This window comes from Dermacentor silvarum, chromosome 1 (genome assembly GCF_013339745.2).
Source record: "Dermacentor silvarum isolate Dsil-2018 chromosome 1, BIME_Dsil_1.4, whole genome shotgun sequence".
Classification (NCBI taxonomy): Eukaryota; Metazoa; Arthropoda; class Arachnida; order Ixodida; family Ixodidae; genus Dermacentor; species Dermacentor silvarum.
This window is the reverse complement of record NC_051154.1, coordinates 30460576-30484848: the sequence shown is the minus strand read 5'-3', so window position 1 is coordinate 30484848 and position 24273 is coordinate 30460576. Positions and strand designations below refer to the sequence as shown.

Here is a 24273-nt window from a genome sequence, read left to right as displayed (position 1 = left end):
TCGAATCATCGGGATTCGACTGTATAATTGTTTGAACACCTGTCAGGGATATTGATCTGCACTCCACTGCATTTAAAAGTTAAGCAGGACTTTTTTTTTTTTCTTACTTGAGCTGAAAGTATGTTGCATCATCAGTCAAGCTAACTTATAACAAACTTGGCCATCATAAGACGAAGTTTATAGTTTGTTTCCGACCAGTTACAACAAAGTTAGCTCCCTAAATAAGGCAACAACTGTGTGTATTTTTTAAAATGTTTGTGTGTAAGGGCTGGCAGTATCTGTAAATAAATAAATAAGTAAATATAAAAATGTTCCTCTTCAGACTTGACCATAATTTCTAGATGGTCTAGAGCAGGTGCCAGGAGCCCTGCTGCAGACAGTTGCTTCGGGCAGGTGATGTAGGTTGCTGCGGTTGGCAGATTTAAATGATGTAAAACCTTATACCTCTAACCTTATGGCTAAAATGAAGCAAAACCGGAAACTGCTAACCACCTGACTACACAATAGGCAGCTTTTGTATTGCCACTGTGGGGATGCTGCCCAGGAAGAGCGTGTCATGTCCACCTTGCTAGTCCATCGATAAATGAAATTGTAGGAAAATTACAAAGGAAATGGGCATGCATAGAAAAGAGTTGCACTCCTGGGTGTGTAATGGAGCTTGTTCATTTCTTTGAACAAAATAATAAGTTGGAATATGTTCGTTTTATCTGAGACATAATGCTAATGTATTTTCTGAGGGCAAACTATGTTAACCATGCCATTGCTGGTCTTAAACAAAGGATTATGAGTGGGTTCTCTCTATTGCTTGCTGTTTTCAAGATTAGTCTGCAGATCTAAGCATTAATGAGGCATAATTCAAATTCAGTAGCTTATATTTTCTTCAGGCACCAATTTATTCTGGTGATTAAAAATTTTGTCTCGGCACATTTTCTATGCATATCAGGAAAAAGCGTACAGTAGAAGAACAAAATAGGAAATTTTCAGTTTTTCTTAGTTTTGTCAAGTTAAAGAATGTGAACTCCATGCGATTACTCTCAACAGTAACGTTAGATATGAGAGCGTCAACTATTTGATGTGTAGCACACACATAGAAAACACCTATTTAGTCACTTGAAAAATATGTCTAGTGTAAAACATTATGAAAAACAATGAAAAAAATGAATTCGCTGCATGTCGACACATTGATACCCAGTCATCTACTTTCCAACTCCTTTTACTAAAACACTTCACACATTTTTTTCAAACTTGCAGCACAAGTTCAGTATGATGTAGGCAACTTGTTTTAAATATTGGTATTTTCACTGGTGGGGGGGCTTTTGCTTTTGAGGGGCAATTTTGCCACGCACAATTGTGCACACAGCATCTGAAGTGGATATATGTCGATGCATAGTAGTGCCTCTCTGTCATGTGAATCAATATTGAGTGGAGCATGTTTGTTTCAGATGAGTCTGTAAGTGCAGATATCCGGCTCGAAACTGAGGGTGAGACAGAAGAAATGACCTCGCACTTGGAACCACATGCATACCACCCACGCAAAGCGCTGCGAGCAGCACTTGTTGACTGGTTGCCTGAGTTCTACCGGACCAAGAGTGCGTATGGACGGCTTCTGTCTGGTGCCTTTCTGGCTGGTGGAGGCACACCAACCCCACCGGGCGGCAATGCCAGTACCAGTGCCAATGTAGCAAGTAGCGGCCATATTGATGAGGCATCCGCATTCCAGCCACTGTCAAGTGAGTTGGTTAACTCACTAGTACAGCTGCCTTCGACTCCGCTGGAGCCCATGGACTGCCACTCATCCAGTGAAGCCATGCAAACAGAAGACCCAATAGACGACACACGGCAGTTGACTTTGGAAGACCTTGCCCTTCTGGTGGACCTATTCTATTTGCCTTTTGAGCATGGAAACCAGGGAATTGCTTTCCTGCAGGAATTCCACTGGCTTCGTGTCAATGGCCATGTTGTATGGGAGCGCTGCAAACATGGAAATGCAGATTCTGAAGCAGGGCTGGCTGAGCTCGAGGAGTGGCGCAAGCGGGCATCTAAGTTTGACCAAATGACACAAGCTGTTGGACGGCTGTTTGGACGACTAATGTTTGTGCCCAACCGGGCCGTGCTATATGACCTGTACCCATACCTCTGGGACATCAAGGGTGTCATCTCATTGCTCAACTCGTATGTCAAATGGATAGGTGAGTGGGCCATTGAAGCAATGTGCCACAGGCATAGTTTGTCTTCTCAAGGCACAGAGAACATTTATTGAAGTCTTTTGGCAACAGCAGACATGGGTCTGGCTAGATTAAATTTGCAGGGCAATATTGGTACAAAAATAATTTTAATTTTTGCTCTTGGTTTTGTTCTGTGTTAAAGGACCAAGTCTGGCAGCTTGTATTTATGACTGTTAAATGATTAATCGATTCTGTACTGCATCTTCTCATTGTTTCTAGCATGCTCTTGTTACATGCTGAGTAACTTGCTGGCTGTTACGACCCTCACTCTGGGGAGACATGCAGCCTCTCTGTCCTGCTTGTGCTGCCTCAATACTGGTTGACTGGTGCTGCGATGGAGGAGTTTTGCCTGGACAGACGTGGCCCCTGCTGCTCTAACCCAAGTCTCCTCTCTTGTCTCTTCATGTTCTGCCTAGCTCTGGGAGACGTGCCGTGCTCTTCTCCATTGGGCTTTGCCTCGCCTTCGTTCTCATGTACGCACCCGGTGATTCTTCTCTTTCTTCTTGTCCATGTGGTGTTCATTTCCAGCGAGGCAGTTAATCACATTGACCTCAGACCTTTGGTCTATGGTCCACTTCCATTGGTCTTCAGGTCAAATGACATGCATGGTGTGCAGTGCTTTTCGAGCAGTAGTGCCAGTTGTTCTTATGGCTGATGCGAGCCATGCTGTTCACTTGCATCCAAAAGCGAGCAGAAGGGTTGTGCAGCGAGTGCTTTTGTTACCATTGTATAGGCACGTAAGAGAAAACCAGAAAACTTTGGTGGTTATGATTGCAGCTCTATTCACAAGAAAAATGTATCTTCAGTAAATGGTATGGGAAGTCCACCATGACTGTTTGGTCGGCCTCTGTTAGAACATTTGCTGTGATCCTTAAAGTGCATTTGGTCGAATGTGCACATTGTCATTTGTTTACATGGTATAATTACATATTTTTGAGCAGTACCACCTCCTGTCTGCATTAAAGTGGTAAGGTTGCTTCCTCTTATCGTGTAAGTTTTCTTTCCTTGTTATTGTCTTTATACTTTTCTGCACTCCAAAAAAATTAGGCCAAAAGATTTGTATAAGTGGGAAGCCACTGCTTATTTGTGCTTGCAGTCCAAAGCTTCACATCATTAATGGCTATATCAACAGTCGAGCACTTGCAGCTAATAAGGAATTCTGTGCTGGAGGGTGTATTTGAGTTGCAGTAAAGGGACATCCGTAGCTATTGTACATCTGGTGCCCATTGTGTGGCTCACAAGAATCATGCAAGAATAATGTTCTGCTCATGTGTAGTATGTTTCTTCTCATGAACAAGACTGCCAGACTGTCTGATTCCTATGCTTATTTTCTATAAATATTGACCAAAAATTATTCGACCATGCAATAGCACAAAATGTATAACGGGAAACTGTATGAAGAATTGCCGACCCATACAAGTGGAAGATAATTGGGTGCTTGAATCCAGACCCCCCTACAGTATCTCTCATAGCCCAAATCTAGCTTTGGAATGTAAAGCTCCATCAGTTATTAGTGCATCTCAAAAATTTGCTGCTTCCGTGCTTTTGTTTCTTTTTTTTTGTCTTGTTTATTTGTTCATAACCCGTTTTTGTTAAATTGGAGCAGCTTCAAAGTTTGGTATATATTTTCGCGCATAGTTGCAGCCACTCCATGTTGGCCAAGTACAATTTTTATTCTAGTGGGGGCCTTGCTCCGGAATTCATGAAAACAGTGAACAAGAGTTACATAAAAGAATATTTGTCTTTAAGCTATATGTTCTGGATACCTCAGGAAGGAAAGATTTAAAACATTAAAACAAACATTAAAAGAGTGACAAGCACTCTCAACAGGGAACACGTACTGAGCCTTTGAGAACTGGTGAAGTGTCCTGGATTCTTGAGTTAGGTTAACCATGTGGTAAGCAATTCACTCATTGGAGTATTAAGAAGCACTTATTTCACATGCTGAGAACATTTGTCTCTTGTCTTTTCCTGGGTAATATCAACCTTGTGCTCTTTCCAAAAAGGTGTGTCCACATGTTCTGCATAACAGTAAGTATGATGTACTGTGATATGTGCAATCATTCCTTAGCCCAATGAGATAAGCTTTTTCTAGGGTGCTGGGTAGTTGTAAACTTGGACATTTGTGGTGCGCAGTTGTGGGTCATTAACGCAGACTGCACTAACAGGGATCTGCTTTTGCTTCTCGTTTCCTGTTTTGCTACCTTGTGTGTGTTGCCCTGCCATGCTTTTCTGTGCTGTTTCGGCAGGCTCAGGGAATTTTTCGATTGCTTAGCTGCCGTTATTGTGCACGTAAAGTAACTCTACCATGATCTTCTTTCATTGCACAGGGTTCTCAAAGGGCTACAAGGAAGCATTTATCAGTGGGGAGCAGGAACCTTGGCTCTTTCGGGGTGGGCTGACAGCTGAGCTACAGGTACGTCTAACTTGGAGATGTTTTGTATTTGCTTTAACTCTGCATGTTAATGCATTTTGTATTTAGATTTGAAAACTATTGTCTTATTATTCTTTCAGTGCAGAATGGCCTCATACTTAGCGAGGTATAACACACGAGATCTATAGGGACACTAAAGCAAAATATTTTGTGGAGCTTAGATTGAAAGATCAGGTTGATGTAATAATGAATTCATCATTTGTAGTGACAACAGAGCTTCTGTAAGTGAGAAAATGACGAAAATGGAAAATCAGAGTGGCACTACCTGTTTTGTACTATGGTACCTCTCGTGTGACATCAGCACTTGCTGATTAGAGCAGTAGAGAGGGAGGTCACGTGGGGATTACGTGAACTTGTCCATTTTGGCACGATCACTTCAGATTGAGGAGCAGCAGTAACTTGGGCAGCAATTTTGTACACAACAGTCATATATTGGCATACAAAAAATGATGATAGACTTCTGGACGAATAATCTATTGATCTATTTTCACTTAGTGTCCCTTTAAGTATGCTTCTGTGCTCTGTAACTTCTTCAGCACCTTTAACAATGTGAAAGTGTGTTTTAAAGGGTCGAGTAAACGGTTCGGAGAAATTTTGTTGACATGTAGGGGTACAGTTACAGTAAAACATTCGCATCATAATTTAAGTCGAGCGTCTCATGATTACAAGTTACCCTTCTCCCTAGCTATGCTTTTTCTCCTCAACTTGATCACCGAGTGATCGGGGCTAAACTCCACCTTCACTGGCTCTGTGTCATGATGTGACGTGTAGTCTACTTCCGGTTGTCTTGGAGTCAATGTGCGAAGCCTCTCCAACCTCTCCGCTAGCCACCTGGCCATCGATCCCCAGCTGGAGCTATCCAAGCAGTGTGTGTTGCGAGCGTTCTGTCGCAGCGCCGAGCGTGTCCGGTATTCCGGTAACCACAGGTGAACTGGGTGTTATGACAGATGGGCGGAGGCGTAAACTAAAGCCTATGCATACTACTACCGCTGTGATGGAGCTTTAGCGTAGCCGTACATGAGTGGCCTGATGACATGCACGCTCTAGCCACCTGGTGGTGCAGAGCTTTATCAGCCAAACACAGAGCTAATATTGCTGTAACCAAGTGTAAAACATTCTAAACATTTAAAAAGACATGTTCAAGGTTATGCTCCTGCCGAAAATTTACACCAGCAGCATAGTAAAATACACTTGGTTACTGCTATATTAGCTCTTTGTTTGGTTGAGCATTGTGCCACCAGGTGGCTGCACCGTGCAAGCAATTCACGTTTGTGCCTCTGCTCATCCCGTAAAACGCCCAGTTCCCTTGCGCTTGCGTTTACCCGAATACCAGACACGCTAAACTCTATTGTTATCCTGTGGTGTGCAATGACTGCCACAAACGCATGGATGCTCGTGCCGATCGGATGATCGGATACCTACAGTCCGAGCATGTTAAAGAACCCCAGGTGATCCAAATTAATTCGGAGTCCCCCACTACGGCGTGCCTCATAATCAGATGGTGGTTTTGGCACGTAAAACCCCATATATTATTATTAATATTATTATTATTACCGACAGTCCGATGCGCTGCAACCACTCCGCTCGTCTGCTGCCTTGCACAGGGACACGATGTCGCAGCTTGACATGTTGTCAGTCACCACGTTTGCAGCCCACAACGTAACACAGGTGAAACATGGTGCTCGCTAAAAAGAAGGATCTAGACCAACACTGACTGCACAGCTATCTTCAACATGGAGCATGCAACCCATGCATACGACACTTGCTGTGTGCCGGAAGTGCTAGAGTGTCCTTGTCCTTGTGCATTCTCTTTCTGTTAATTTCTTTTTATAGAAACAAATTAACTAATATTTCAACTATTACAAACATTTGTTCACCATAATATTATCAATGACGCGCCCTCGGCAACTAATCTGATAGCTCGCCCTATGGACGTATAGCTTTATGCGGAGCGCTTAGATGTGGCAATTAATGATCAGAAGGACCTACCCCAATGACTCAGCACGTTTCTACAATATCGTCAAAATCGTTTCAGGGTCCCTTTAAGGTGCAGTAAGCCTTTTTGTTTAAGAAATTGATTTCCTAAGTCTACTCCCTTACTGTAGTCTACTTTAGCTTTTAGAAAATATATAGCACTGGCACATTTGCTACTTCCATTGTGTGCATTTTACCCAATGTCTTGAATGTAATTTTACCCTTTTTTTTATTGTGTTGACTGTGGAAGTTACCTGCTTTGTTTTATCGTTACTTTGGATGTTTGCAAAATTCTGTTTGATAGTAACTACTCATCTGAAATGCATGTTTTGGTTTTATGAACTTTTCCTAGTGGGTAGTGTGCATTTCTACACTTGTAGGCTGAAACTAGATACTGTGTGCACATACCATTGAATGTGCATGCTACTCCCTCTTACTGCTGCTTATCTCATTAACAACTACCAAGCCCGAGCTGTACTTGTTTTAGTTATTTGTACCAATACTGCCACTGACAAGCCGTACTCATCCAGGCTACAACTGCTTCTGCTTTGCTTGCTCAAGACTACCGGCGTTTGCCAAACCAGTTCGCGTTGTGCATTTGAGTTTTGGCACTTGAAGATATTCTTCAGTGTTGTCGATTCCTTTCGTTATGTGCTCAAGTAATTCCACTCGAACCCCACACATTAGCTAAGGGGAAGTCTCTTAAAGCAAATGTTTTTATTGATATTTCAGGTGAATATAAGAGATAAACTGCACATTTAATATATATTTTGAATGCAAATATATAATGTGCAAATATTTACTGGAATAAAATGTAAATGGTAAATTTTGTGCACTTCTTTTTTTAAGAACTTGACAGTGAAAGGGTTAATGCGACAAATGTGAGTCACTCTTATAGAAGCTAGCGAAGCATCTGCGCATAGTACAACATTGATGGACTGAACGTGCTGCTTCAAGAGGGGCAGTGCATTGTCTTCTTTGGAAGTGCTCTAGAAAAGCAAAGTTTGTTAAAGTTAAATTTTTTGTTTGATTGTCTATTTAGCTAAGGCTCAACACTGTTGCACTTAACGTATTTACTCGCATAATGAATGCTTTTTTGTTCCCGAAAAGTATGCGCAAAGTTGGGGGGGGGGGGTGCGTTCATTACGCGTGGTAAAATTTTGAGCGATTTTCTTTCTGTGGCCACCTCTACAAAAAGTCGCAGTTTCGACCGAAAGGCGAACCATTGATTGGCATAGCAAATGCATATACAGCTACACGAAGTAAGGATAATAGCTTTATCGACCGTATAAGCTTGCAACCCCCCTCCTCCCCTCCCCCCGGCACCATGCGTTCGACGGAATACGGCGCGTTTACTCCCTCGAACACAGGAGATTGAGGTGCGATCGTCGGCGGTGAAGGCAAAAATGTGCCTGGAGTGCCCATATCCATACAATTGCTATCGCTATAAAAGTAGGAGACACAAGGTACAATTCAGCGTCTGATATAGCATCCGATACGATACAATTGTGCCCGCTGGAGCCCATATCAGATGCCGAGTCGTACTATGCCTCTCCTACGTCACGGCAGCAAGTTCAGGGTGCTTTCATTATGGCAGTTCAAAGCTCAAGGCGGAGTTTGCTGTGTTCGTCCATCCGTTCTTACCATTACACTGACTACAACGGCTGTCATCATTGTCATGTCATCGTTGTCCGGCCACTTCCTCCTCCTCAGCTTTACGCTCACTATAGCGCAAAGGAAAACAAAACTGCCTCCCGTCACCACCAGTAAGATTCGAACTCGCCTCCCTGTGGCTGTCTGCACTTGGGACCTGGAAGGATGGTGGTGTTGAGAGGATGGCGGTGTTCATATTGAGAGCCTGCTGCTGTCACATTATTATAGTTCAAAGCTGGATAAATTCCTGTAGTCTGCTTATTTTTTGCAATTTTTGAAATGCTTCTGGTGCTTGCAGTACGCAAAAGTATGGCCCTCGAGATTGACTTCTATTACGCCGAGGAAGCTGAAACTTGGGGTGTGATTTCATTTCATCACCTGTTAGTGTTGCCAGACTGCTCTATGGTTTAACTGCAATATTACAAAAAATTGAATACAAATTTTATTGCACCAAATTAGCTCGTACTTTGACAGAATGCATGGCATGCATATTATTTAACATGCAAGGCATAATTCAAGCTTGGAAATTTGGTGTCATGGCCCCTTTAAGTACTAGAGAGCACTCTGTATTATTCATTAGGGTTTACATACAGTTCAGGCTGCTAAGAGATCCGCCGTGGTGTCTCAGCGGCTATAATGTTGCACTGCTAAGCACAACGTTGCAGGATAAAATCCCGTTTAGGTGGCTGCATTGCGATGGGGGGAAATGCAAAACCCCTGTGTGCCATGCATTGGGTGCATGTTAAGATCCCCAGGTGGTCAAAATTCATCCATAGCGTGTCTCATAATCAGATCGAGCTTTTGCCATGTAAAACTCCAGAATTTAATTTTTTATTTTGTGCTATAAAATTTCAGTCCATGCACACTAGAAATCTATTTTAGTCCATTTTTACATACAAAGCTGAACTTTGTACATAGTTGGTGTCATTTATGCTTTATCTGCAGCGGCTGCTCCCATTGGAGAGTGTGAGTGATCTGTTCCTCTACAAGCCTCCAGAGTCACCCAGCAACAAAACGTACACCATTCGGCCATACCTCCCCAGTGATGAAGTAAGTCTTTCAGCTTGTAAGCTTTAACCACCGCAGTGGCCTAGCGGCTATGGTAATGCGCTGCTAAGCTCGAGGTCGCGGGATCAAATCCCAGTCGCGGCGGCCGCATTTTCAAGGGGGCGAAATGCAAATACGCCCGTGTCCCGTGTATTGGGGGCATGTTAAAGATCCTCTGATGGTCAAAATTAATCCCTACTATGGCGTGCCTTAACTTGTTCTCGAGCATCTTTGTTAACCTCCAAGTTTCTGCCCCATATATTAGCACCGGTAGAATGCAATGATTGTACACTTTTCTTTTCAACGACAGGGGTAAGCTCCCAGTTAGGATTTGGCAATGCCTGCCGTATGCACTCCAACCCAATTTTATTCTTCTGTAAATTTCTTTCTCGTGATCAGGGTCTCCTGTGAGTAATTGACCTAGATAAACGTACTCCTTTACAGACTCTAGAGGCACACTGGCGATCATGAATTCTTGTTCCCTTGCCAGGCTATTGAACATTATCTTTGTCTTCTGCATATTAATCTTCAACCCCACTCTTTCACTTTCTCGGTTAAGGTCCTCAATCATTTGCTGTAATTCGTCTCCATTGTTGCTGAATAGGACAATGTCATCTTAGGACTAACGTTAAGAGACAGGAAGAGAGCGGTGTGGATCAGAGAACAAACGGGGCTAGCCGATATTCTAGTTGACATTAAGCGGAAGAAATGGAGCTGGGCAGGCCATGTAATGCGTAGGATGGATAACCGGTGGACCATTAGGGTTACAGAATGGATACCAAGAGAAGGGAAGCGCAGTCGAGATCGGCAGAAAGCCTGATGGGATGATGAAGTTAGGAAATTTGCAGGCGCAAGTTGGAATACGATAGCGCAAGACAGGGGTAATTGGAGATCGCAGGGAGAGACCTTCGTCCTGCAGTGGACATAAAATAGGCTGATGATGATGATGGCGTGCCTCATAATCAAATTGTAATTTTGGCTTGTAGAACCCCAGAATTCAAGCTTGTAAGCTTGTTGCAGAACCAGTGAAAGCAAGTATTTATAACTTAACAAATCGCAGCTTGTTTTCTATTGCTTTCTATTCTGTATGTCAGTGAATGAATCGTAGGAAAATACTGTTGAACCCACTTATAACAATACTATTCAGGTGCCAGGAAAATCCCATTGTTATAACCAATAATTGGTATTACCGGCTTACACGCAAAAAAAGCAGAGAGGAAAAACATACATACATTTTAAATAGAAGTACAGTCAAACCCACTTACAGCACTACCGATTTTAACAATGCTCAGCTGTAACAATGAGCAGCCCCGGCACTGTGAACTTTTTGTGTGTTCTATGGTAAAATAAACAGGTTACTATAATGTTCGTATGCCGCCTTACTGGCTTTAACAATTAAATCTAGCTACTGGATGTCCGCGCCGAAACGAAAAGGAATGTGAAATCAAAGGGGGGAAAAAAGTGCGAGCTACCATATCTGTCTGCGTGACGCACACCTTCGCCGAACCCGCCTGCTGCACACCACACAGCACGCCTTCATCAATTGGCCCAATGCATTGGCAGCCTTGCGCGCCCCTCTCCAATCTCCCTTCCTCTCCTGTGATACACCAGTCGACTGTGCCGACGTTGGAGGGGTGGAAGAGAGACGGGAAAGAGACGTGCAAGGCTGGTGATGCGTTGTAGGGTGATGTGTGGTGGGGTGATGCGATGCGGGGCACAAAGGTGGGTGTAGCACGCAGGTTGGTGCAGTGGCTTGCATTTCTTCTTTTTTTCTCTCAATGATTATGCATTATTCTTTCTTTCGGTGCACACACCCAGCATCCAGATTTGGTTGTTGTGACTGATAATGCGACATGGAGCATTGTAGTAAGCAGTTTATTTCACCATAGAATACATACAAAAGTTGGCATTGTATATGTGGCTCATCGTTATATCCAATGTATATTGTTAAAACCTGTATTGTTATAAGTGGATTCGACTGTATAGCCATTTTTTACTAAATGGTTTCCTTTGGGCCACACTGGTGCTATAGGCAGCGTAGCTGAAACTCGGAAGTGATAAATGTTGCCAAATATTTCACATTTCGATGCATTTCAGACCCTCATCCTCGGGGTCATTCCATGCAAACTTTCCCAATGGCTGTGCTCAAGTATCTCCGATTTTTTTTTTTTTTTTTTTGAAATATCAAATAATAAATTTGACGGGGAGAGCTTACCCAAAATATTTGAGGTGAAAAAAAAAATTAAGGGCAATTTGATGAATAATCTAAAACGGTGCCAAACCAGGCAAAAGGAAAAAATTTCTGATGAATCCAGTCTTCATTATTGAAACAAAACTTACATTATTACAGTTGGTAGACATGCCTCTTTTATTAGAAAACAATTTGGCCACTTTTTTATATTCTTATTTCTGTAATTTGCTCCTAAAGTTTACAAAAATAAAGCGTTTTCTAGAACCTATATGCAAAAAATAAATGGTTGGATATGAAAGCCCCAAAATGCTCATAGGAATGTTCACCAGGCATATTATCTGCCAAAATTGGATTTATGCCTCTATGTTGTGCATTAGCACCACAAACCTGCATTTAACTTAGAAAACGCAGCATTTTGGCCTGTGTATGCACGTAAATCAAACAGTGTAGCAGTCCTTGTAAAAATCTTGCACGTAGCAGCCATCAGAGAGAATGACTTCAAATATTTCTACTGAAAGTGTTAAAAAAGGTGATTTTTGCTTAAGGAAGAAAAAGTTTTTGAAGTGAAGACCCACATCGCAATATTTTCTTGGAAATTGGGCTTCACTGCATGACTTTATGGCTGGAAATATAAACTGGATTGACGGCACACGGTACTGAAATGTTGGAGATGGATTTGTTGTGTCCAAAATATGGGCCAAAAGACACGGTTGTGTAGCACATTAATGTGGTTTGACTTAGAATTCCTGTTTCCATGAAAATGTTGGATATAGAGAGTGTTTTAGAGAACGCATTCGAAATTCCTTAAAGAGCCCGCTCACCAGGACTACCCATATTGAGCTGACAAGCGCAGTGCATATAATGTGTGCAAACGATTGTGTCTGCTAAATATTTCATCCCTACGCACCGCGGCAAAATCTTAAATTTAAAACCAAACGCCGTTTGCCCTTCTCCTCGTGGGCGCCACGCTCCCAGCCGGAGAATCGACAGTTATATCGCGCAAGTGCGCCTACGTACATGGCAGTGCTGTGACGTCACCTATATTTATGCATGACATTGAGAATTATTCAAGGCAGCCTCAATTATTTGTTAATCTGTTGCTTCAGTAGACGAATTAACGTTAAGGGAAATAATAAAACATACGAACCGAACGTCTCCATGTTTTTGTTTTACTTCGTACCGTATAGCAAGAGAGATGTACTTCTGTTTCGTCTGCTTGTTCCCGTGTCGTGCAGTCGTGTGCGCAGAGAGCCACACTGACATTTTCTACCATGTTCCAGCGCCGCGATTATGCTCTTTCATCCTCTCACGCCTGCCTCAATGTTCTTAATGGTGGCACTGATCACGTGTTCTTGTGCAGAGCGCGTAAAATTGTCTGCTGCGCGAAATGAGACAAACGCAACAGCTTGCGTACGAGACAGTTACTGGAAGTGCACCACTCAGCAAAAACACGCGAGAGAGAGAGAAAAAAAAATGGCGGGGCCTGTGACGTATTTGTCACGCGATCCTTTGGCTCCGGTATGGGAGAATGCAGGGAATGGGGGGGTGGGGGGGGAGTTCGCTTGCGGAGGCCAAGACAGCGCAAGTAGAGAGAGTCTATGTTGGCTGTGATGCTTGCCTCCTGGAATCATGAGTTCGCGGCACTTCAAATATTTCTGTCTCTGCTATTAATGAACTATTTTGAATTCTTGCGGTAGAACACTCCTTTGAGAGCACGAGAGCATGCAACTTCCAGTATATTACCAAAATTTGCTATGTGGCCTGTTGAAGGGCCTTTTAAGGGGGGGACGCGGGTTCTAGAATGGTAAAAAAACGGCCAAAAAATTGATTTTTGGAAAACCGCATTTTAGTAATGTTTGGGCCTTCAATCATCTGCCCTCAAATTATTAACTCTGATTTTGACTGGTAAATAAGGAAAAAAAATTGGCTTTCAAAACGCCACGGGAGCCGCAAAACGGCCTGCGCCAGGCAAAATTTGTTCAAACTTCCCGCGCGCGCCGCGGGCGCAGCCGCCTGCCGACTGCCACCATTTTGGGCTTGTTTTGTAGCTGTTTTCTTTGTGAGCATTTTGCGCCGGCTCAAGCGTCGCTCAAGCTGAATGGCCGCTCTCGCCGCTTTTCTAAAGGGTGGTTCCGGGCCTCTGATTGGCGCTGATCTCTAACTGGCGCTGATTGGCGTCTGATTGACGCTGCGCTGTGCTCCCTATTGGGCAGAAGAAATAGGCATCATTTTTCCTTAATAAACCACCACTACTACTGAATGGGCGTAGCGTGCGCGCGCAAGGTGCCCCCCCCCACCCCCGTCTCGCGCCTTCCATTGGCGGGCGCGGCCACCGCGGCGGCCATTTTGCTTTTTATTTTTCATTTTTTTGCATGCGCCGCTGTCTCAGTCCTCCGTTGCTCCCGGTTTTTGGTGGTCGTCTGCTACACTTGTGTTCACGCGGCTATTGCATCGTCTTTTCGTCTTGCGCTCGTCTAAAGATAACATGTCAATCTTACGGAAAGAAACGAAAGCGTCCATGGAACGCACGGCTGAAGATGATCGCGAACGAAGGCGCTTCCCGAACACAGTGAAGCCCAGAAACGCCACATTCTCCAAAAAAGTGCTCTAAAAATAATGTACAACAAACCTTGAAATTGCCCCACTGCGGAGCTTTTCTCTAAAAAAAAAAAAATCTGTAATAATTGCAGAGGTGTTTTTTCTGTATAACTTGTGACTCTCTCTGCAGTATAAACAAGAGATGATACACAACATACCTAACTCTTCATGGCACAGTGGTACTGACCTCCCATATTGTGACCTATGAATATTGTACTCAATCACACTTCTATGTTACCATACCACAAACTAATTACAGCTTTTAAGATGCTGCAACATGTCTCCCTCCTTCATAATATTTAGAGCAGTAGTATATTTTTGTTATCCTGTACCAGAACAGATTTGGCCAACTTTCTCAGTTATCCCTACTGCTATTCGCAACTCAAGTGGACTGCAGGGGGCGCTGCGAAAACTGGCTGCGTCTGGCTACACTGTGCAACATGGCGGATATACGGAGGTCGCCGCAACTGCCGTGTTTGATCTACAGTACACTGTAGGTTGATGATTTTCGTGCAGTGTGATGCCGGTTTGCGCTAATTTGTGGAAGAAAAAGTGAATGGCTTACGCTGACCAAATCATTTTAGCCGATCTGAGAGAGGCACAGTGGGTAATGAGGCTGAAGTGGTCGCACGGTGTGTGCAAACATCTGGCGGGACAGCGGACCCGCACGAGATTCTGATGAAAATCACCAATGTATTCTTGAACCCATTGGTTGTGGAACCGAAGTGCTCGTGCACTGTTGGATGGTTGGAAAAGTACAAGCACGTTTCTGCTGCTTTGATTCGCTGTGAAGGCGCGGATAGATAGTCTGGTGTTTCGAGCGTGCGAGACAGCGGCCGGCGAAGTTGGATATGTCACGCTGGCCTCGCCTAAAGTCCCTATATAAGAAAAGTACCGCCATCTACTCTTTCCTCCGCCGCCTCCTCTCCTAAAGCGCTTGCTTTTTACTTTTTGCTTGCGAAAGCCAAGTCGACGGTGGCGCACCTAGAAAGTCCACGTTGAAGCTTTCAGGCCGGGCGCGCGCCGCCGCCGGCGACTGCGGCTGCGCAGAGGACTTTCAACATGGCTCTGAGGCGGAAAAAAAGAAAATATAAAGAAGTGAAAAGCACGCGCTATCATCGTCCAATCGGAGATACAGGAAAGAGAAGCGGCGTTTCTCAAAGGATGGTGGTACTGTTCTTATATAGGGACTTTAGCCTCGCCAGGATTGCCGAAATCTTACAACCTGCTCTGTTTGGCACGTTTATCATGGTCTGCAGCAGCGCACTGACGTGCGCACCGACAGCAGCGCATCGACGTACAGCTGTTGCCGCTGTACATGCAGACTAATGCGCAGCTGGCACACACTTCCTCATTGTTGTTGCCTTAACAAACTTTCGTTCGGTGAAGGCGCAAACTCTGCACGCTCTTTTCAGTCCAGAGGGCAAGTGAACCTAAAATCAAGCTTTGCACTTTATCGCGAGCATGCACTATGAATCTGTGGCAAACCTTTCCCGCTACTTTTGCGTTCCTGTTATCTATTTTACATTCAAGATTTGTGTAACGTGACTGCTGATTCGCTTAGCTGTAGTTATTGCAGTAGTTGGCGCATTGTTTCTCTCGTAGAGAACAAAACGATAAATAAGAAACCGAAAGATCTGCTTACTACAATAGAAACACATTTGCACACCATGTACAGGTATGGCTTGTGCTGTGTGGCCTGACCTTGACTGATTACTCCCCGCTGTCTACGAACATGTCGCTTATGGCTGGTGTGTAAACTAATGAAATAAAACAAATGTTTCTGTGTAAATTAATGTTAACTAAGCTACTGCATTATGAAGCTAATTAATTTTCTATGTTATTCTATAATTTGTGTCCTGCACTTTAAGTGGCCGAAACTGGGCTCACCTCGGAACTGCCAATTTCCTTCAAAAACTGATAAGAGATACAATTGCTTTGATAGTTATGCTTTTTCAAATGAGCGCCTACTAATTTGCACTAGTTACACCGGTAGCATGTCCAGGTCGCAAGGAAGGCGTACCGCTATGCCACCCCATAGTTATTTTGCACGCTGGCGGGTACATGTGGTGCTTACATAGAACAATTTACCGACGTTACCCGGGAGTACCTGAAACTTTGGTGCACCGATTTTCGTTGATGAACCATACTCGGTAGTTCCACATTGTGCGTCGCATGTGTCCGATATAACAGCTTTAATCAAGGAAAGCCTGAGTACCGCGGCTACAAACTGCATTACTACGCCGGCTATCGCATGAAACTGCAAGTTGCAGCACGCATACGCTGAACGTTATCACGATGGCAGTAACAACCTCAACGCAAACTTCCTGAAGTTAGCTGTAGCGCTTTACTGCAAACATAGTACAAGCAACAGGGTCACATTCTCTTCACACAAACAACAAACCGACCCCCACCTGGGGAAAAGAAAAAAAAAAAAGAGAACCTTCTCGAGCAAGATGTTGAGAACACAACAATTGCCGTTGTCGCAGCTTGTTATAAGATTCGCAATCCATGTGGCTCTTCGGCGCCGCAAAACGCAGCATAATTCCTCGGCCGCTGCCGCGTCCCAAGGAATCCCGGTCAACGGTTAAGAAGGATGAGTGGGGGTTTAGGCTGAAGCCTCTACCCCGTCATCTATTTGACGGGTGCAAATAAAGTCGCTTCTCTCTCTCTCTCTCTCCTCGATCGTGCGGAGTTTCGTAGATGGTGGCTCCATCATACTAGAAGCGCTCCCGATCGCAGTGCGAATGCTACGGACGGAGTATCTGCTCAGACGCTCCGACCTCCGTACGGGGTTTCCGGCGCTCGCCGCTAGGTGTTGCATGAATTGGGAGTCGCGAATACTGATGGGTACTTTATTTCAGTCTGTGTTCTTTATTCTTAAATAGCTGCATGTTTGTTTTTAAGTATTAAGTCGTTTTTTTGTTCCTACCATGAGCCTCTGCTCTCTTGTTGCCACATTTGCTGCCAAGAAATGTAGGGCTTGAGAAACACATCAACTTCCGAACTTCCCGTTAAGCTTTGTTGAGCCTTTTCTCTCGAAGCCCCACCACTCTTGTGAGCGGAAAAATAAAGCTCATTCGTTCAAGTCAGTTTTATGTGATAAACAGAACATGTTGCTGACCTGCATTATTTCTGTAATGGATGTGAGCCACTTATTCATTTGTAACTCTCTTCTGCTTTTCCTGCAGTCACTTGTTTATGAGGTGTGTCGAAAGACTTGTGACGATGGTATGGATGGAACACAGGTGTTTCCAGACTTTCCTAACCTCATTGGTGACAAGTAAGTACTATTTTCTTGGCAGTGAACATTGTTGTTGCTTTTTCATGGTGTACTCCACACCCCACCTTTTAAAATTTTTTATTATTACTATTTTAACACCACAAATTTATGTTGCTTATTTCTGTCATAGACATAAGTTTAGGTAAGACACCGTCACATTGTAGATTTGAAATTTAACCCACCACGGTAGCTCAGTGATTATGGCATTGTGCTGCTGAGCTCGACCTTGCAGGTTCAGTCCCGGCCATGTTGGTCGCATTTCGATGGGGGCGAAATGCAAAAACACTAGCGTATTTAAATTTAGGTGCACGTTAAAGGGACCCTCAAGAGAAAAATGACTTAATAAGATGTGTTAGTAAATTACCCTTCTACAATACCAAAAAAGCGAATCTTGCTGCAAGGAGATGCTTGGTGTAAGCCAGAAGAGAAGCGAGAACGAAAGACGGGGGTGCCGACGGTGCCTTGAAATTCCCGCACCAGTTGACTGAGACGTCATGGAGTTGGACATGGTCTGCTCGGGCCTAGTTAAATTTTTATTGGTAAAAATGGACTTCATTCTGGCCTTTGTTTAGGAGCTCTAATGTCATTTCTACATCTTCTTCCATGAAGCCTTCAAATGCAAGCTCGCGTTTGATTCGAGCGCGTGTTGGAACCTGGGCAAATACTGCCAAATGAAGTTGCGGTGTGTTACGGCATTTTCTATGCCTCTTGATTAATTCGACCAATTTCATTGGTCCCGTAAGGATCAAACTAACGGAAGTCGACTGTAGAAAATTTCTACTTGCAAGACAGTCTTTGTATGTCTGTTAAGCTTATCAGATGTTACAACCACAAAGATGGGAAATGGGAAGAACAATGCATAGCATTGCCTGTGCCTGAAAATTCTAAAATTCTTTAAGAAGCTACTATCTGCAGTCATTCAAATGCAAACAGCTGAGTGCGTGGCTTTTGTGCAACCTAGCGAAAATCGACCTAGCCAGAAGAGAAGCGAGAACGAAAGACGGGGGTGCCGACGGTGCCTTGAAATTCCTGCACCAGTTGACTGAGACGTCATGGAGTTGGACATGGTCTGCTCGGGCCTAGTTAAATTTTTATTGGTAAAAATGGACTTCATTCTGGCCTTTGTTTAGGAGCTCTAATGTCATTTCTACATCTTCTTCCATGAAGCCTTCAAATGCAAGCTCGCGTTTGATTCGAGCGCGTGTTGGAACCTGGGCAAATACTGCCAAATGAAGTTGCGGTGTGTTACGGCATTTTCTATGCCTCTTGATTAATTCGACCAATTTCATTGGTCCCGTAAGGATCAAACTAACGGAAGTCGACTGTAGAAAATTTCTACTTGCAAGACAGTCTTTGTATGTCTGTTAAGCTTATCAGATGTTACAACAACAAAGATGGGAAATGGGAAGAACAATGCATAGCATTGCCTGTGCCTGAAAATTCTAAAATTCTTTAAAAAGCTACTATCTGCAGTCATTCAAATGCAAACAGCTGAGTGCGTGGCTTTTGTGCAACCTAGCGAAAATCAAAGGGCACAAACATGTACTACTAACGGTGGTGTTTGCATTTTAACAACTGCAGATTTGTTTATGGTGGCTGGAGTATTAATTTTGCTGCGTGGGAAAAAAAAAAAAAAACTAGTTGCATTCTGGAGCTTCGTGCATTGATCACGAGGTAACTCCTATGTTAATTTTGGCGTTATCACTAGCTGTGGGATGAGCTACCAACAGCACTGTATGCAAGGCCACAATCTTGATTTTTATTTGCACATTCTCAACGCAAGATATATATATTTTAGCTTGCTTGAAATTAATGTTTCCAGAATGCTTGCTGTTGGGTGATGTTAATTGTTGTTGTAATTTGTTATATCAGTTTTAGTAATGCTTTAATAAATGGCTTCCAATTCTCTTGAACAGGCTTGTACTTGAATTTCTGTAAGTATGAATTGAAGAACATGGTTCGTCATCCTTAATCATGCCTGCATTCTTATGTGTCAGTGCACATGCTCGAGTGCTCACTTTCTTGCATTGAAGAAGCATTTTCTTTAGTAGAAGGTGTATGGACACCTATATGACTTAGCACGTGAAATGTTCATGAAACCAGGCATGCTGTTTACTTGTCTGGCCAGTATGTAGTTGCCCCATTTAACTGAAAAGGGCATTACTATCAAGGCACCAGCCAGATTATGTGCGGACTTTTGCCTGGAATGCATTAGTGCATTTACATGTCTGCGTCATTTATGCTGCTTTGCTGTTACGAGATTAACGTTGAGACAGTAACACACAATACTGTCAACATCTGTGAATTGTATACAGCCACACAAAGAACACAGGTGCATGGCTCTTCTGCCAAAAGCCTCTGGTTTGTGATTATTCTTGCTGATATACCCGGTGTGCGAGGTATTTGAGAACACCATGTTGGCTTCAGGCAGAGAAGAATATCTCCAGCAAAAATAGACATATTTTCACCAAACTTTAGGAAATACGTCTCTTACGGTTTATTTCCACAATTACTCAATGAATCCGCCATCCGCAGGAATAACCGATTCAATTCAGCTTCGTAAACGACTGCATGTGCGGATCAGGTGGTCCTTAGAGATGTTGGCCATTTAGTCAGCAATGGCGGCCTTCAGCGAGTCTGTATTATGTGGCTGTTTGTTGGCCTCTCTCTCAACGACGCCCCAGACATAGTAGTCGAGCTGGTATAAATCTGGAGAACTAGGAGGCCACAAGTTGGGAGTGACCGCCGGAATGTCGCGACACATCGTCAGAAAAAAAAAAAACATGAAAGGGAACCACTCACGAAGAAATGCATGTGTACTTTCCACTTGTTTAGCGGAAAAGGTTGCATGCAGTGCACTGCTGGGGCGCCATTGAGGTCGCTATTCGGAGCGCACATTCAATTTTGCCGGCTGTGGCCTAGGTCAACCGTTCATGGTGAAACTGAATGCGCGCTCCGAACAACGATCTCCGATCATGCCCCTGCCCTTACCTACGCTGCTAATGTGTGCCATATGTACTCGTGTAATGAACACCCTTTTTTCCCCTAGAAATCCAATGCAAATTTGGGGGGAGGGGGGGGGTGTTTATTATGCGGGGTAAACGTTATGGCATTTTATGAGTAAGCGTTCTTTGTGAAACTGCTCAAAATTTGGGATTTAGTGCTTCAAAACGGAGGTTTTGTTTTTTTCCGTAACCTGCTCTAAATTGGGATTTTGCTGCTCCAAAAATTGCTCCAAATCCTATTTTGGCTGTTGCACCACTGTGTGTATTGAAAGCAATGCAACCTGTGCTGCATATTTGTGATGTGCACAGAACTGCCGTGATGGCTGTTATTGTGGGCCAATGTACACCTTGCCCGAGTATACTCGTCTGGCCACTGATTCACATCGATGGCCGCGGCATAGATACCGTATTTACTCGCATAATGAACTCGCCTCTGTTCCCGAAAAATATGCGCGAAGTTGGGAGGGGATCTTACGCATTTTTTTTTTTTCCACGGCCACCTCTTAAAAGTTTGTTTCGCCCGAAAGGCGAACCATTGATTGCGATAGCAAATGTGTAGACAGCTATACGAAGTGAGGATAGTAGTTTTATCGGCCGTATAAACTTGCAAACATTCGCTAACTATGTAGATTAACAAGCATGGTGTCAGAGCGCACAGGCAAACATGAACACATCGCACTCAATGACTGCGGACACTCGCTGTTAAAACGCTGGTGTGAGCAAGCGCAACAGCGAGCGAAGGGACAATCGTGCCGTGTATCGCTTCAATGCAAACTGAGTGGTGAGAATGGAGCACACACAAAGGTATAAGCCGTCGTCGCACCTAGATTCAGCCCTTGACGCAAATCGCTTGCAAGATAGGGCGCGCGTGGCTGCGCAATGCGGAGTTGCTTTGCAGTTGCTACGTCGCCGCGCCCCTTCCTCTCCTCCCCCCAGCGCCATGTGTGCGACGGAATACAGCGCATTTCCTCCCTCGAACGTGAGAGATTCCGCAATCTTCAGCACTGATGGCAAAAATGCGCCTGGAGTCTCCATATCCATATGATTTCTATCGCAATAAAAGTAGGAGACGCATGGTACGATCCGGCGTCCAATATGCCGTCTGATACAATCGTATGCGCCAGATGCGGACGCCGAATCGTACAGTGTCTATCCTACTTCACAGCAGCAAGTTCATGGTGTGATCATTATGCGAGGAAAAGAAAAAACGCACTTCTTCATTGGAAAAGTGGGAGGTGCGTTCATTATGCGAGTAAATACGGCAGTTCGTAGAAACATTCATAGACTGGTAGGACCATCTACTTAGAAGTTTGCTAAATAAAGTTTTATGACAGTTTTTGTTTTTATACAACAAATGGCATCACAATCTTTATTGACTGTCGGTGTTCTCGCATCTCTTTCTGACATGGCAGATGGGCACGAAAAGCCCGAGCAATTTTTTTAATGATGTGGAAATTCAAGAACTCTATAAGGAGTTCTTGAAGGACTTTATATTGATTATGAGGTGTCTTCAAGGGATGACTACGACGAAGAGGCCTTGTTCCCTGAATGACATAAATTATCCTAATTCAGATTATTAATTAGCATAAGTATTTTAAAATTTTCTGATTTAAGAACTTGTAATATATTCAGGAACGTGTCGCCAGGAAAGAGCATTTCAATTTAAAGCCTGCTGATGTGTTGCTTAGATAGAAATTGAACTTGTTGCACTTTGGAAAAATACCTGGCACCCAAAGGTTTAAAAAGGTCATAACATTTTTGTTTCTACATCGTCATAATGAAGGGAGCGATACTGATTTAGGGAATTTTTCAGCTGGTAGTTAATGGTTAGTTCAGCTTGCTAACTTTCGTTGTTGATCACAATTTGTAAATTCTCAAAAGCATTAAAAGAGCCCTGCAGTACCTTTAGGGGTTGAATGTGTCCGTGTTGTAAGGCACATCTCACTAATGTTTTTCCAACAAAATTTTTTTGAATGTGTCTTGTACAGTGATTCCACTCCTGCGCCAACTGCGCGAAAGTGCGCCAATTGGGATTTACTGCGCCATCCTGATACAATCGACGAAAATTGCGCCTAACTGCGCCAAACAGTCTCGGATTTGACGGCGTCTATCGCCAATTGCACCACCGGGGAATTAAAACGTTCAACGTGACGATAGGGCGAGCCTTAGTTGCAACCTTAGCTGCAAACAGGAGACGAGAAAGCTCTAGCGCGTACGTCCCAATTAAAGTCACTGGAACCTGGAAAGTACCGCAGCCCTTTTCTCTTAGCCGCCGTGCCGCCGATTGGTCAGTTGCCGTCAGGTGATCACTTTCCACTATAGATGGCGGATCTAAGCCGCGCCGGACGAGATAAGCAGACAGACATCGCTCGCACACGCCGTGCGTACGAGTCATCAACGAGGTCAGATTTTGCATTTTGTATAATTTAGTGTATATGTAACTTTCGTAGACTTAAAACGAAAGGAAATGCCCGGGTGCTGCACGTTCGGGTGCAGCAACCGCCGGGAGTCCGGGAAAGAGCGACAGCAAGCGCCGTGCTATCTCTGGCTGCACCTGATAAAGAGCGACAAGTTCACTCCCGCTTGGTGAACTTGTTGATATCGCAAAGCTGAGAAGCTCCTTGCGGTATTTCATCGAACTCCCTAAATGCCATAATGTGATGGAAAAGCTTCTTCGCGCATTTGCTTTGAAGTCTACGGTTTGCCTTGAGTAAACAAAGCGAGGAGGTGCTCAGAAATATGCAGAACCGAGCAAAATGTGGCTCGAAGAGCGACGGAATACGGGCGGCTGTGTCAAAAATAACAAAGTGTAGTGAGAAAACCACTAAATAAAGATCGATCGACCTGTCAATGTTGAAAATTAAAATATAGATTTTCTCGTGTGTTGTTTAAAACAACACGAACATGACCTGGTTAATTCCGTTTTAGCATCTCTTTTCCCGTAGTGCAGTCAGAGACCGTTTATTTTCGTAGAAATAGATCTGTATGAAACATTTCGTGCGCGGTTAAATCAGTAGCCACGTTAGAAAGCGATAATATCCACGCGTATAAACGATTTTGTGGCAGCGCTTGATACCTAGTCATCCGAAAAAAATTTTGTGTGACACACGAGCATCGGGATCGCTTTGCATTTAGAACGGGTGGCGCACAGTTGAATGCTTCACTTTCCGAGTGCAGTAGCCGACCAATTTTCCGGACTTCGCGGGGACTGAAAAATCGAGCAGTCCGAAAAACCGAACAGTCCGAAAAACTCGCCCCCGTCCCCCAAGAGAAAAAAAATTATGAGGCTTAGAGCGGCTTAAGAAAAATGTCGCACTTTCGCCCAAAAGGCGGAGCATCGATTGCGATAGCCAATTAATAGACAGCGATACGAAGTAAGGATGTTAGTTTTATCGGCCGTATAAAGTTGTAAATATGCGCTTACTAACTAAATAAGCACGGTGTCACGCGCGCACAGGTTACATGAACACATCTCGCTCGATGACCGCGGGGATATTGACCTTCGCGCTGTTACGGTGTCTAGCGCTGTCTATTCTCTCGCTTCAACGCGAACGTCAAAAAAAAAAAAAAAAGGCGCATACGAAGCTAGTGGCACTCGGCGCACGCCCTTTGTACCCATCGCAGATCGCGGGCGCACACTTCGGCCACATAGCAGATCGCTTTCAAGATACGGTGCCTGCGCGGCAGCTCCGTCGGCAGCCGCAAGAGCAGAACGCAACTGCCCACCGTCTCCGCAGCCTTCTCCCCGTGCCCCGCGAGCGAACGAAGTCCGCACGCGCCTCCGGCCGCCTTCCTCTCTCGCGTGCGTGAGAATAAATTGCGGTTGCTGGCTGACCCTCCCAAGCTTTCACCCGCACACAGCG

At 44.1% G+C, this 24273-nt stretch overlaps 1 protein-coding gene across 4 annotated transcripts in view; it reads left to right on the top strand.

Moving 5' to 3' along the window:
* Positions 1-24273, top strand: part of LOC119459137 (protein O-GlcNAcase-like) — a 78647-nt gene that overhangs the window by 26892 nt on the left and 27482 nt on the right. The window contains exons 8-13 of one of the 4 annotated variants that reach the window (XM_049666049.1): positions 1443-2189; positions 2642-2698; positions 4556-4641; positions 9232-9336; positions 17314-17405; positions 19322-19339. In XM_049666049.1, coding sequence (XP_049522006.1) covers positions 1443-2189; positions 2642-2698; positions 4556-4641; positions 9232-9336; positions 17314-17405; positions 19322-19339 — 1105 coding nt within the window. The remainder of the gene's footprint in view (positions 1-1442; positions 2190-2641; positions 2699-4555; positions 4642-9231; positions 9337-17313; positions 17406-19321; positions 19340-24273) is intronic. The other 3 variants (XM_049666060.1, XM_037720969.2, XM_037720975.2) reach the window with 3 other exon arrangements.